At 36.7% G+C, this 15375-nt stretch overlaps 2 protein-coding genes and 1 long non-coding RNA gene across 16 annotated transcripts in view; 2 read left to right on the forward strand and 1 right to left on the reverse strand.

Moving 5' to 3' along the window:
* LOC124408864 (protein lap4) overlaps positions 1-10569 on the reverse strand; it is a 37318-nt gene extending 26749 nt beyond the window's left edge. For 2 of the 7 annotated variants that reach the window (XR_006929477.1, XM_046886142.1), the window contains exons 1-16: positions 10087-10566; positions 9788-9905; positions 7882-7960; positions 7665-7754; positions 7180-7300; positions 6770-7062; positions 6011-6144; positions 5793-5904; positions 5480-5655; positions 5181-5341; positions 2632-2742; positions 2269-2511; positions 1882-2115; positions 1646-1724; positions 573-737; positions 68-243 (exon numbers count right to left, since the gene is read on the reverse strand). Coding sequence is in view for 6 of the 7 variants with exons in the window: in XM_046886142.1 (XP_046742098.1) it covers positions 68-243; positions 573-737; positions 1646-1724; positions 1882-2115; positions 2269-2511; positions 2632-2742; positions 5181-5341; positions 5480-5655; positions 5793-5904; positions 6011-6144; positions 6770-7062; positions 7180-7300; positions 7665-7754; positions 7882-7960; positions 9788-9905; positions 10087-10248 (2454 nt within the window). In the remaining variant the exon portion in view is untranslated. Of the gene's footprint in view, positions 1-67; positions 244-572; positions 738-1645; positions 1725-1881; positions 2116-2268; positions 2512-2631; positions 2743-5180; positions 5342-5479; positions 5656-5792; positions 5905-6010; positions 6145-6769; positions 7063-7179; positions 7301-7664; positions 7755-7881; positions 7961-9787; positions 9906-10086 lie in introns of all 7 variants that reach the window. The other 5 variants (XM_046886153.1, XM_046886123.1, XM_046886162.1 and 2 more) reach the window with 4 other exon arrangements.
* Positions 5793-10625, forward strand: LOC124408900. Its single transcript, XR_006929478.1, has 3 exons — positions 5793-5918; positions 9473-9478; positions 10615-10625. It is a non-coding gene; the product is annotated as an uncharacterized LOC124408900 (long non-coding RNA).
* An 828-nt stretch (positions 10626-11453) lies between these two features.
* On the forward strand, positions 11454-14402 carry LOC124404055 (peroxisomal membrane protein 11C). Of its 8 annotated transcripts, none has more exons than XM_046877899.1 (6): positions 11454-11602; positions 11865-12098; positions 12254-12432; positions 13413-13481; positions 13686-13895; positions 14033-14402. In XM_046877899.1, exons 2-6 carry the CDS (start codon positions 11868-11870, stop codon positions 14052-14054), a joined length of 711 nt encoding a protein of 236 aa, XP_046733855.1. In that variant the 5' UTR covers positions 11454-11602; positions 11865-11867; the 3' UTR covers positions 14055-14402. The 8 variants fall into 8 exon arrangements, 7 of the variants coding, with proteins under 7 accessions (XP_046733855.1, XP_046733846.1, XP_046733838.1 ...); XM_046877890.1 differs by having other exon boundaries at positions 11461-11791; XM_046877882.1 differs by having other exon boundaries at positions 11461-11606.
* The last annotated feature ends 973 nt before the right edge of the window (positions 14403-15375 follow it).

A 15375-nucleotide genomic window follows, 5' to 3' on the forward strand; every position in this document is an offset into this window, starting at 1 on the left:
CGACATCCACACATGTGTTTGTATGCACGCGCAAAATCAATGTATTAGGTACATACAAATTACATACCTGTTCTGATGATGGAATTATTCTGGTGACCTCTCTGAGAACAACTAATACAAGAACACGGCCACAGGCTTTTAAAACCTCGACGGCATCATAGTGATCCACGTTAACAACTGAAACCCCATTGACGGCAATCACTTTATCTCCCACTCGGAGTCCTGCTAGTTCTGCGGGTCCTCCTGTAATATAATTATCATTGGGCGCTGCATCATAGGATAATATTCCGAATACATAAATAATTAATAAATTGTAGAGTTAACAGAGTTCCAAAAAAAAAACAGGATACATCGACAGATATATCGAGGATCTTGTGAAAGGGGCCCTTCCAACCAACCAGAGGTGACTTCACGCATTGCATCAACCACTGCCAGTTGGCTGCTGTTGTGTGACAGGTATGCTTCACAAGGTCCTTTCAGTGAAAGGATACATTTCATTTTGAGTAAGTTCGACAGTGGTGTTAGAAAGTCTTGAAAGATATGAGTTTAGTACAAATACGAATTAAGTTTACCCTCTGTTACTCGTGAAATGAAAATTCCTTCATCGTCCCCCTTGAACGGGGTTGATCCTATACCACCGGCTATGGACAAGCCAAGACCTCCTGTTGTTCTTTCTATGTGAATCTCATATTGTTCTTCACGCACTTCTATCGATGGCTCTGCATCTGATATTGTATCTGTAACAAGATCAATTTAGTTATTTTTGGTGAGCCTAGCACATAGCATATAAATCACTGTACTTCTAATTGTAAGATATCAAATGCTACCTAAATTTAAACCATAATAGGATTATTTCGTCAAATCAAGATTGTAAACGAAAACGCAATGAAGTAAAATAATAATAGCGAGAATGAAATAGTTTTACTGCAGTATCAGTGATCAGATTTGATAATATTATCTATGTGAACTGTAAATGATATGTTTCCTTAAGATTCTCTGAGAATTTCACAATCTACAGGTTTGTTGGGCTGGAAAAATAGACTACGAGAAAGCTGCTGGATCCACAGGAAATGTCTGACATGATAAAATGAGATGGTGCAAAATAATTTTTCCGTGCACATGGGAGAAAATTTCATTACTTTTCTTCTTTTTCTTCAGCGTAAAAACTTTGTATCTTCGAGGCATGTCAATAACTCGATAGTCCCAACTTCAAAACTTAACAACCACTCCCACAAATCAATAGCCACAACCACTACACTATTGTCAGCGTTTCTTTCTAAATAGCTTCTACTCGTGCAGTGAAAAAAACGTAGTACGCTATTTTCAAGATGGATTAATCATAGCTGATAAGGCTGTACACTGGCAGCTGATATGATATCACACACCCCCCACCCACCATAAAACAGTGTATACAACACAGAATTATGAGTCCAAGATGAGATAACTTCACGATTTCAGGAAGAGAGATAATTCACGAACATCTTGTCATGACTCTTAGGATTAAGAATTGAACCTAGGAGTGCTAAAAGATATTCTCGCTTATAAATCTATTGATACAGTCTGTAGTAAAAATTGATAACTAAGGAAAAATTGTAAATGAACTTTCTATTAAATATAAAATGTGAACGCATTGTTCACAGCATACCTGGACAGTGTTGGTCGTCTGTAGTGTCAATTGGAGGCAAGGGCGATACTGGAAGCTCATCACTTTTTTTCAATAATGCCTGATTAAACGTACATTTATTATTAGTAGTTGAAAGATGCTTTTAATGTCCGAGCCAACGATTAATTCATTAATCAAGTAAAGGCAAGACTATAAATATCGATGCCTATACGAAATCTAATAGCTGACATCAAATGCCAAGCTGATGACGAGCTTACCTGTGCGATAATGGAAGCAACTTTGTCCTTATCGATCAACGTATGAATTCGTTTATTCTTCAAATGATGGGGGGTATCTCGACGGTGCAGCCTGTTAGGTTTGCCCATGTCTCCCATACTTTCGTCGTTATTAGTCTCTTCTGTTACCGAAAATTCAACGTGCCTTTGTATGTCTTCTTCCTCGGAATCATCTTTAATTCTAGCATTGGGCAATGGTCTCTCTATTTCTGCATCCTATACAACAGTTGAAAGTAATTTGATGACTGATTTTATATATATCAGGCAACCGTTTGTGACACAAATAAAGAAGACCATGAAAATTTTAGCGGATAAATTCTTGCTTCAAAGATAGTAGCAATCGTAAGAATGTCGTGTATTGCTATTCACCTGCAAAGTATTCTGGTCTGGAGGCTGCTGGGGCGGGACAGGTGTTTGTTCGTTTGGTATAGGAACATCGCGAATATCATCCAATGCTTCCACAGCGGAAACTCTGAGTCCAAACTTGGCAACTTCGACGGAATTCTGCAAAGGCTGATTTTCCTGTTCAGCAGTTATAAAATTTTCCAATTCTGTACCTTTTGTTTGTTCCTCTGATTCTATTTTATCCAAACCAAAAGTTTGGGAAACGTCCTAGTTGACAGAGAAATGAAGAATATTGAATTGCTGGTGTGAAAAAATTTGTGTTACTCTATCAATGATAGGTATAATCAATTTGGTTGTTTGCATTAGATGTCAAGTTTTCTTTACAACCTGCTCCTCAGTTGATCCTGAGCGGCTTTCATTTTTGCCTTTACCGAACAGCTTGTGAGCCTTAGCCTTCAATTCCTTAGGATGAGGCGTGTTCTGACGTACAAATGGTGTCTGAAATAAAAAACACAACTTCATTATTATAAAAAGTGTACAAAAAACATTTGCAAAAGCAATGTAACAATATATTATAGAAAAGCTATAGCTGAGCCTTCAAGTGTAGGAGAATATTACCCAAATTACACAGTCATTTGGTTGAAAAAAAAAAAGGTATCACAAGCAACAGACAATTCCGGGCTTTTTCATCGGATTGACCCAATGCTTATAGTGTGAAGTAGATGGTACTTTGAGAGATTTGCTGCAGTCAGATATGGGATTCAGCGTACCATTTTACCATATCTTCTTTAAGGTGATGTTTATAAACAGGTTGCACATGAGTTTCAAGTCTCCACTTTTTAATTAGTATGTGCATGATTAAACATGAAATGTGATTAAGGCACCAATTATATACTCGGACAATGCAATTGGAAAATCGTACTATTTGCAAAGTTAATGAAACTTGTTAATAAACCATACTAAATGTTATTCAAGTAATTCGAACAATTAAATCTGTTAATACAATACACGAAGAGACGTCACTTAGTGCAGAAGACAAGCGGAGTTCAAAATATTACGAAAACTCTGAAAAGCGGTGTGATATGGACAACCCTCCCTTAAGCGAAATGTGAATAAGAATGAGACCTATTGAAAATACAATGGGGCCTCGTTAGGAGATGTCCAACTTAAACACAACTCTCCTCAGTGTGGACTCAACCTAGCCTTCTCCATCTACCATGAGATGCCGCACTCATACCACAAACAAGGTCCGCCCAAACGAGTCGTCGAGGCGTGACAAATCCTCGCTACAGCAGGTCCTCCCAGGACAGCGGTGTTACAACAAGGCCCGATTGTGATTAGACGCAGTCATTTGAAAGAATGATAGACAGAGGTAAGAAATGATACTCATACAAAAAACAGTTTTGAAGAAAGTAGATGTGTGCATGTGTTGATAATTCTGTAGGTCCAGCAAATGTATGAGGCTATCTCTTCTGCTCACTGATAGTTGTTCAAGGATAAAATATGTGAATTGTATCGAATGTAACTGGCGATCACAAGTGATACATTAAGCTTGTGAATTATCATATTTTTAATATTTGTGTAATATTCCTTCGTATATAAAAACGATGACTTTCTCTTGCCTTAGGTTAACAAATCACAGTTTACAGTTGCAGGTACGTGAATGCAATCCCAGTGCAGTGTAGAGTTACTGGAGAATAATTGCAGGAACTTAAATATAAAAATAACCCTCTCTTCTTAGAACAACACGGTATTTAATAGCGAAAATAAATGAATGGAAAAGACAAACAAAAATACGTTATTTTCTGTTTATTACATTCGAATAATTTAGGTGCTAGTTTTCAGCAACACAAATTTTAATTAGGAATCCAATTAAAGTATGGAGACGGAGTAAAAGTGAAAATTAAAGACTTCCACTACGACTCAGAGAAAAACTGAACTTGTAACAACTTCTTCTTTCTTTAACGATTCACCGTAGCATGATTAATCAATTACATCCAATTCAAAGGAGATAACGGACTACGGTTCTATTTGATCTTCCACACAAGAATCATGCTGTTCATTTATCGCAATATTCATGAAGCTGTAATGCATTATTTTTGTAAAAATGTATAATAACAATGATAAATAGTAGAGTAAATCTCTTACAGTTGCAGCAGTGAAAAACAAAACATAGTTCAGCTCCTCCTCAAGCGATGTGAAAAACTTGGGTAATCAAAATATTGCGATAATATAAGTAGTCAATAACACTAAAAGATAGTTCTGAGAATTCGTCTATCAGAAGAAAAAGAATAATGATTGAAAAAAAGTTAATATTTGTTTATACGTATCGCCGATGATTACATTTACTCGGGCAGTAAGACTAGATATGTTTTCAAGTAAAATTTCAAATAATATAAGTGTTTCTTTTGACATAAGTAACAGTTTTCAAATTCAATCTAAATTTAAATAATATATTTACTAGAGAATATATGCACATGTCTTTGGTTCCATAATATGCCAAGTGTAGTAAAAATATTGATAATAAAATCACAGATTTGAGGGCACTACAAGTAAAAGACAATTGTCTTGCTTGATGTTGCACTTAGATTTATAAAATGAACAGACTGACCAAGTCGAAACACCTTTCAATAAAGATGAACCATCAAAAACGCAAAAAACAAAAACATATGTCATGATACAAAATAACGTGTGCATAGTGATGTACCTTCACTTAGCATATAAAACGAAGTACGAATAGAGAGAATAGTCATCACAGATTTCCGCAAATGGTTTGACAATATAGAACATAATTATATGATCCCTTACATACCACAATACACTTCCCAGAATCAGAGCATGCTATAAGAATCAGTTTGTTGTAGGCAAAAAATCACCTTCATAGCCTGAACTAAAAATGAAAAGAAAAAGGTAGGGTCAGCACGTATTGAGCTCACCTCCTTGTCTGTGTCTGGTGCTTCGTCCGTAAACTTGACGGAATGTGTACGTGAAGCCTCCCTTTCTTGCCAACCTTCGTCGTCGCTGCTTCCTACTTCTCTCATTTCGTCTCCTACAATTGTATCTCGGATCCCAGTCAACGTGCTTAACCTTCCTCGATCTAAAAAATTGAAACACACTTTGAGAGATTCGAGAAAATATAATCACAAGAAGAATTATTTCAAACGCAAGACACACCAAACATTTCAATCGTAGAAATCATGAAATATTTCGAGTATAAGAATCTAAAATAACTTACCATGTTGATTTTCAGGATGATATTCAAGTTGTGGCAAAAGAAAACATGTGAGTACTTCCTGTTCCGTTTCGTCATCAATGTCTGTCTGGAATGTCAGCATTGGCTGAGCCTGGTTTTCACTCAACCAAACTGCTTTTAGGTTTAAATTGATCAATGAGTACGGCAAGTACTGCAATCTGAAAAATAATATTATAAGTAACTGGTAGGTGATTTCAGCAGGATCTACTATAAAATTTTTGATAACTTTCTTCATATTTTATAAATTAAATAGACATTACAATAAAAAATAACTGAAGAAGTTGAATACTAATACCTGTTACCGGACACATCCAAGACATGGAGAGCTGTACACTGACCAACTTCGTTCGGAAGATATTGCAATTTATTATCACGCAAGGAGAGCACGCCCAGCTTCAGTAAATTGCCTGTTATCGAAAAAGTGGTTATTGTTAAAATTTCTGCCAAGAAATGTAAGAAATTTATGCCTTAAAATTATAAATATAATAAGACGCTCAAGTAGTATCTACTTACCAATTTCTGTAGGAAGAAACTGAAGGCTGTTTCGATCCACATTCAAATTATTTAGGTTTAATAGGTTTCCAATGGATGGCGGCAGTTCCAAGAGGAAATTTTCCGTTAAAATAAGCTCCTGGAGATTTTCGCAACTGAAACAATCAGAAGCGGTTATATAATTGTTGGTATATTAAACTCTTTCACATGTATCAGGCGCAGGTATCCAGCAGTGCGTAGGTCGGTCTAAAATATGTTTTATTGAATATATGATATCGTCAGAGTGCTTGCGAATGCCTATACCGTTGACTGAAGATTGTTACAGATGATCACCTGATATGAGGCTTTTGGGATTGCATGGTAAACGGTTCCTGCTGATAAATAAGCCACCGTATCGTTAACAGAACTTTTTGTGGAGCCCAGTCCGCGTAGGCCCACTCACCTACACAGTATTGGCCATGAAAATTTGCGCAGGGGTGATTGTCTTTCAATTATTCAGTCAACGCCTGTATCCGTGCACTACCTGACGATCCCGAGTAAAAAGTCAATAATGTGTCAACTTCCTATATTCGCCTACAAGTCGAATCTGACCCTTGCAGTTCTAATGGATTAGAAATAAGGCTAGTACCAGCAGCCTGTATCCAACGTTGGCAGCGCGTCGAGCCAACGTACTAAAACTAGGGAGGTCAGAATCGATACTAGGGTTTACAACACCTGTGTCAACGATAGTATGAGCATTGAGTAAGCATTGCGCTGATATTGAGCATCGTATATCTTTACCTGCCAACATTGTGATTAAGTGCAGACAACCTATTTTGATCCACCTTTAGAATAGTCAGTTTCTTCAACTTGCCGAGCCCGTCAGGCAGCTTTTCAATAACGTTCTGAGATAAGTGCAAGTCTGTGAGCGAAATAAGACCACCAATCTCTTCCGGAAGATCCTCCAATCTGTTCTCTGACACATCGAGGCAAGCCAATGTAGTCAACTCTCCAATTTGAGGTGGCAAATGTTGCAGCTGATTGTGATCCAACCACAACTCTTGCAACGCCGGCAATTTTCCTATGTGCACTGGCTGAAAAAGTTTTTATTCCAGTACATCCGTGATAAAATGTCAAAGTTTCACAGTTTTCATTCTTAAAACGTTTTGTTTTAGTTTAAGATTTTCATTAAAGAGTTGACAATTACTCACCAACTCTTCAATTTCATTGTCTCCGAGGTCCAGTCTTTCAAGTTTCGATAACTGAGAAAGAGATTCTGGCAGCGACTTGAGTAAATTTTCTCTTAATTCCAAGGATTGCAGTGCTTCTAAACTGTATCAATATTATAATCAGAATTAATTTCAGCCATTTAAAAATTGTATTTCCTATCATAAGAGTCAGGTCGTAAGAAATGTGATTTCAGAGTCCTAGGATTTACCAAGGTTTTTCATAACCAACACTCAACTCGTGTTCTTGGACTATTCAATGATCATTGTAGCTTCCAAATCTTCCAAACGTATTCGATTTTTCTCTCCGTTTTCTTTTATGTATCACTTTTATGAAAATCTCCATCGCCATCTTTAACTCAAACGCTAACTTTACCATTGGAATACTTTTTTGTTTGTACTATGATAGGCATTTTATGCTTGTTTCAACTTGTGTGCAAGTAATAAATTGATATTCCATATGACGGTACCTTCCAAAATCTGATGGCAAGTTCGTTAGTGACATATCATTCAAACCCAAAACAGTCAGATTCCTCAGCTGCACAAACCCAGCTGGTAATCTGAAAGAAATACTTCATTATGCACAAGAAGGTAATTTCTAGGTAGAATGGTATTATAAATACAGGATTGACTTCTTTTTCAAATTTTTCAGTTCAGTATAATCACTTAGTAATAAAGCACTCGTACTTAGGTATAGGATTGCTGCTAAAATCGGCCACCTGTAGAGCTTGCAAATTTTTGATGTTCTCAGGTATATCTGGTATGTCTATAACAAAATAATTATTATGGTTCAGCAATGGTTCATTTCAGGAATTTTACATACAGGCGTTTTGCAGTGTGTACTAGTATAGATTTTGTAATATGCTGTTAACAGTATGTATGCTGTTATGCAGTTAACTCCACTGTGGACTCTCATCTTGACTGAAGTTGCAAGACGTGCTTTTCTTACTTTCAACAGTGACATGTATATATAACTTTTCAATGCAAATAAATAATTTGGCTCACGATACTACATGTGTGAGTCTGAGTGAATATTGCAGCTGTATAAGCACATAAAAATTCTTAGTATCAAGTAAGAAATAATGATGTAACATATTATTGTTATCACTATCCATTCCTTGTACTTCACAAAGACAAGCTCATAACCGTTGCTAAAGCTAATTCGAAAAATTGTAATGAGTACCGTACATATTATGTACTGTCGTTACGCATAGTATATACATGTACAAATGTATACAAATTAGAATCAGTTCAAAAGCATTAGATGCATAGAAGTGAATAGAAGTGAATAGCAGCTTGACACCTCCAATCCTTATGCAGTAAGTCAAACTAAATATCTCAAAATTTAATGTATAGAAGCATTCATTCTCATTGGTCTTTCTGTTCATCTTGCTGAAATAAAGCCCGAAGTATTTAAGGATTAATTAATCTAATGTGATGAAATAAAGGATTCTTTCGTTTCAACCAGATGAGTGATGAGTTAGAATATCAAAAGGTGATTAAACAAGTACTTTTTCGAGTTATTGCATATACGTGTATACCTGTGTATACGTGTATGTAAATACGCATGCATAACGATGACAATTGCGTTTGCAAATACGCGGACTTACGAATGATCAGCTTTTTCCTTGATAATGTATTACATTATAGTGATTAAACTATAGCAATCAGGTATTTTCGGACACGTGTATTGATATTTCGTAATTTCGAAATACAACCACGTGTATAAGGTTTATAAAGTCGTAAGCGGTATTCAAAGTGTTTCAAGATAAATACAAGATGATTGTGATAAGTAGCCCTCACACTATAGTAAAATTCGTGAGTGAAGGTAACTAACCGCCCGCGTATCGCGATACGCAGTACGTGTACGACGTATAGATCATACATTTCACGGGGTAATTTACGACGGTGCCAGTTACGCGTGTAAGGTTTATAAGGTAGTAAGCACTATTCCAAATGATTCAAGATAAATTCAAGATGATTTAGATAGAGTAGCCCTCAAAGTATACTAAAATTGGTGAGTGAACGTAAAGCCGCCCGTGTATCGCGATAACGTAGTACGGACACAGCGTATAGATTATACATCTTACGGGCTCATTTAGGACAGCGTATGGAGGGCTGCCCTCCATAGGACAGTGCCAGTCGACTTCCGACTCTCTCCTGTAATGGACGCTCACTGGTCATTGTCCCCCCCCCCCCCCCCTCCTCCCCCACACACACACACAAGGAATGAAATGCACACTGCAAGGCTCGACTCAATTTATCGCGTTTGCTACAGGCATACGTATAGCATTATGCTGCTTCTGAGAAATGACATCATGGTATTCTCGGAGAAATAAGGGTAAAATGAAAAACGATCGCGAGTTTTTAAGAAGTGCGAGACAGTGTCGGGGCAATAAATGGGGGGAGGGGGATAAAAGTAATAGGATTTTGGAACCAAACAACAAGCATTTTTTGGTGAGCCACTGGTATAGCAGCTAAGGTGTACCAGAACAATATCGTGTGTCACATATACCATATATTTTGGGTCATTTTGGTACCTATATCGAGGGTTCGCCTAAAAAATGTCTAATGTGACATGCAAACACTTAACCATTTCTTGACACGTCCAGCTCCACGAGGTTTTCAAAATTTTGAATATCCGGCGGCAAGCGGTGTATCTCATTGTCACTTAATCCTAATCGTCGAAGTCTTTGCAGACGAAAGAAATTCTGCAACAGATTAACAACAGTGGAAAATGAGACTAATCTGCTTGAAAAATGTCAATTTTTTTCGACAAGTTAATGCATTGCTGCGTTTTTATTAATTTATTGTTATTTTATTTTCATTTCCCGTTCAACATTACATTCGATACCCTACTTCCCAATGTAAATTGTTTTCGTACTCTCGTACCTTCGGCAAGTCGCGTATGTGGTTCGCGTCCAGAAGTAATTCTTCCAAACTACGTGAATAACGTAGAATATCCTCGGGAACACTAGGCAACGAGCAGTGACGCTTGTCAACGTATTCCACCTGCCTGTTACACCCTTTGAATATCGGTATACAACGAAACATGTTTTCTATCACGCACAGACAGCACCGAACATAATTAACAATTCACTCAGACACTACACCTATTTGTACATATTTCTAATGAAATAAATTATATAAAATGATGAGCACACCACACTTTCACGCCCTTTTCGGCTTCAAACACGGCTCGAGCCTTCAAGTCTGACGTCATCACGTCTCACCAAAACGACACGACAAACACGGCGCACAAAAAGTACCCCTCCCTTATTCAACCACGAACGTCATAGCGTTAATAGATATTGAAAATAGGTTCTTTGATAGTACCGCCATCTTCAGATGTATTTATTAACCTTAGTTAACCTCATTACGACGGGTCACGTGGCTCGGGCGCTGAATTGGCGGGTTGAGGTTTGAACTCCGTTCGGCTACACCTGGGGTCTAATTCTGACTTATTTTATACTCGTGAAAGAAGATTCTGCTTTTAAAGCTGCCTTCTGATTGGTCTAGATAGCGCTTATAACTGCTGTCACGAGTGAAAAATAAGTCAGAATCATCTCGGGCCAAGTTCCTTGTGCGAACATGGGAGCTTATAAGAGCCACACTCGCGTTTTCGTCATAAGATTTGCACAGAGAGATTCCGTGACTGTGCACCGATCTGAAGCCGTAATTAGAAAGAGAAAGCAACAGTAAGAGCGGGACTTCTCACTTTAATCGGTGAATTGGCGGGGAAAACACATAGCTTATACACAAGTATACCTCCGCTTGACTCAATTGCTTTCCTGCCTGGTGGCTGATCCTCCACTCTTTGGATCGTATGTACAACAAAGAGGACCGTCTTCAGCTGTTGAGCTCTCTTTCTAATTGCGGCTTCAGGTCGGCGCACAGACCGTACAGAGCTGCGTTCTGATCTTACTCGAATTAACTCAGGTATCATCGTATCTCTGTCAAAAGCATAAGATCAAGCAGAGAAACAACGATGCTCAAGTAACTCGAATAAGGTTCCAGAACGCAGCTCAGTCCATCTCGATGAGTCTATGGTTTTCACGATGGTACAAAAGTTTTCTACCATTGTTCACTCAATTCACTCACCTAGTCAGCAATCATATACAGGGGATCTCTGGTGAAAGGGTAACCGAGTGCTGTGACCGCACGTGACCGTGAACAAGCTGCGACGAAACTTGTGCGTGTGTAGGTTGCCTGTATGTAACATATCACGACCTTGTATGCAATAATTGAATGCGAAATTGTGATTTGTGGAAATACGCTCTCAAGAGCACTACGCTTGAAACTACTTGAAACCCTCATAACCTACGAACCTATGACGTTATAACAAGGTTTTGAAAGTCACACCTTGAAGAAAACGTTGTAAAAATAATTCGAAATCTGAGTGAAAAACGTAGGTAAAGATTGGATTTACAAAATCACAAATTACAGAAAGCTGATGGAAATATGTTACATTCAGCGAGACTCATAATCTCACTGACAACTCTAATTCGTCCTGATCTAACCTTAAAAATGTTCGACCCACGCGAAGAAGGTATCAGAGAACTGTCATCACGTGAATTGACGTACACCATCCTACAGTGTAAACATTTTGTGAAGAATATCAACAGTACAGCTGTTAAAATTGAATTGAATTAAATTTTATATTTATTCAGGACATGAATACCACAACCGTGATAGAAGTTCTGGAAAGTTACCATGGAAGGGATAAGGTGTTGAGATTACTGACGTACTTAGGCAAGCTAACTTCTGGAATTGCCTCATCAAAAAATGTCGCAATCAAGTCACAAATTTTCTCTAGCCAAATCAGTGGTTGTCGTGTAATTTTGCGGCTATTAGATGATTTGCCCATGTTGCATCACGTTGTCAGCTATGGTTGGGGCAAATCGGTATGGCACGATTAATAAAACCTTATTTAGTATTTTTTACTTTACATTATAACTTTATCTATCTTTTGCATGTAGATATCTGAATTCTATATCATGTGTGAGAAGTACGAAGTTAAGATTTGATTTTGCAATTTCTCTCTCTCTCCCGGTCTTAGGAACCTGACTGGGTTACTAGATGGGCCACTTTGTTTAAAAACTTCGTGGATGTAATTTTCAACCCAATTGAACATCTCTGCTGGGCCGGAGAGTGCAAAATTCTGTCAGTGAACGTTGCATTGTTGGACATTGTCACTACTTGGTGCTGGGTGATCTCTCTTCACCTTTCTTTAATAAAGTAAGAATCACATTTTACGAAAATGCTGCAGGTCCAATAATGTTGTCGAATTTTGATTATATTCATAACAGTGTTACAGCAGCATGGTTGGAGTCACAAATTACCACAATGCTGCATTATTTAAGTTTTATATTTAAATCTAGGGTGAAATGCTTTCACAAGTGTGAAAAATGTAAAATAGGTATTTGATATGAGTTATAAAATGAAAATGGCATGCATATAATTTTACTGTACTGCAAATACTAAAATTTTTTTAACAACTGAGGTACACTTTCTTGCTTGTCATTTTATTTTATACCCATGTTATTTTTCCTGATAAGCAACTGCAGTTGGTTGTATTACTGTCTGTCCTTAATGTGTCTTCTGTTAGACCAGATTATCACAGTGTGCAAATGAATCTGCAACGAGTGTAGACGATGATAGACAAGTATTGTATTTCACAACAGTTTTTCAATTACAGACAACTACAATTTTCATTAGTTGCCATTATTAAAAAGATAATGCAAGCACAGCAATCACCCACTGTTTAGTTCTGGAATACCATTCAAAAGGTTCTCATATTTTTGGAAAAAATGACTACAGACAGACATGACGAGTTTTCACATGCAATACAGTCAAGATATGTATCAAATCCACTGCTTTCTCATTTGAGCAAAAAGATTGATGCATTCCTGAATACGCTTGCTTCGAACTAAAATTTATGTTATAACCTGCCTGTTCTATTATAATTTACTCCAATCAAAAAGAATCATTTGCAAATACTGGGCAAGAAATTTTGGGAAAGACGATTGCACAAAGGTATCTGGCAATTAGGTGAATGCATACATTTTTATATTTCAAATAGAAAATAAAAAATGTGTGACCATATATATTTGAAATTTCTCCTTTTGTAGTTTACATTTTAAATATTACCCAGCCCTGACGATCTTTGCACATCTGACGATCTTTGCACACTATTGATATATACCTCGTTTTTTCAGATCACTAAGAAAAGTGATCCAATTGGAAAAGCAGAAGGTTTGCTTACAACAGACTGAGAGCAACATCGGGTGAGTTGATTCGCTTCGGAGACATTGCTCATTTGTAATGCTGCATATTCGAGAGTTAGGACACATTTGTGGCTGAAAGATTTTTGGAATCCTGTGGTGTATGCATGAATTTTTCATAATATAAAATGACTAAATTTCTAGCTGGACGAAAATTCCTGTAGTGAATTCAAACAAGATCAATAATTATGATAATTAATACAACAGGATAGCGTCACGCATGTTGGATATACAACAACGCGATGAATCACTGTCTTGCCTAAGATTAATCTTGGACCTGAGTTATGCAGTGAATTACTTACCATCTGGAGTCTTATGGGGAGGCAAACTCAAGACATGGCATGTGGGAGTGTTTGGGACTGTCTCATCGTTAATAGTACTGTACCAGATGTTCAGTAAACATACAGTGTCGAAAAAGTAATCCAGTTCACAATGTAACGAACGTAAATGGAAAAGTATTCTAACTCCGTGAAAAGTAATTGAATAGAAATCTAAAATACATGCACTTGCTTTCAGGATGATTTGATAATAGTATTGAAAATTTTGAAATTCAGCAAGATGGGTAATACAGGATAAAATGGGGTAGTTACTTATCAAGAACACTTTTTATTGTTTTCAACGACTTAGTTTGCATTACACATTATGCTTCAACAAGGATATATCTAACGGGAAAAGGCTAAAGCATTATAGAGTATTATTGATATTTGAATAAAGCTTTGATGTTGTTCGAAGGCTTGGTAATGTAAATTTCCAGTTATTTATTAATGCGTATGTTATCCTGTAGATATTGATATCAGAATTTTGTTAATATTGTTCGAATTGAATATCTATTAATATGTTGTTGTTATTATTATTATTATTATTATTAATATCAATATCATAATCATTGTTGTCGTTAATAAAAATGAACCAATCATACAGGCACTTATTCAACTTTTCAATTGTGAAAGCTCGTTCTTCTTGTTATAACAATACTTGGCTCTACTTAAAAGTTTTCAAAATACGTGACAAACGGTATCGCACATTTTGTTCAACAGTCTTGATTAAATAGCAATAAATAATCACCCTGTGTATTGCACGTTTCAAGTACTGTGAAAATTAATTTGTGTCTCAAACACTGGGATAAAACCTACGCGAATTATTTTAAAAGGCACGGCGCATTAAAATTTGATAAATAAGATATTTCCGATAAGAGGAAATTTTTAAAAATTTTACTTGAACTATCATTCTAATAGCTGCGGATTCCTTTTATTACCAAATGTATAATATCCAATTTCGACTGAAAATACGAAGCCAATAACCATGTTTAATTTTAACACATGGAGAAGAGGCAGCAAAGTTATCGCATTAGAAGAAAAATCGTCGCTCTGATCAAAATTGTTTGCTCGGTTTAGTTTACTATGGAACCACTTGATGTGTTGAACACAAATCATGTCTCTATTATGTACACCTAGAGATACTCAAATATATAAACATTTTCTTACAAATGACGAGTGTTACTTTATATTTCAGATCGATCTAAATTGAACTTGAATGATTCTTCTCAATCGCGAATACTGCGTTCTGCTAGAGTTACTGAAACTTTTGTACGGAATCTCCTTATTTATCACTCGACTTGCTTCAGTATATTAATCTCCTCGTATGATTGACATATTAGTCATCATCAGCATATTCTTTATGTCGTAACACTGATCACATTTGTCGCACTTTAAGTTAGTTTATTCGCTTGACAGTTCATCATACACTCCACATATAGATGGTGCGATGTGAAAGAGCTGAGATTGATTTTAACACAATTACTTGAGAGCTGTGCTGCAGCAAATAGCTTTGATGAATCTTTTTTCCGTCTGAAGCAAAGCTTGGAGTAAAAATATTGCTTGAATCATCCTAGAGATTC

The sequence above is a fragment of the Diprion similis genome, chromosome 1 (assembly GCF_021155765.1).
Source record: "Diprion similis isolate iyDipSimi1 chromosome 1, iyDipSimi1.1, whole genome shotgun sequence".
Classification (NCBI taxonomy): domain Eukaryota; kingdom Metazoa; phylum Arthropoda; class Insecta; order Hymenoptera; family Diprionidae; genus Diprion; species Diprion similis.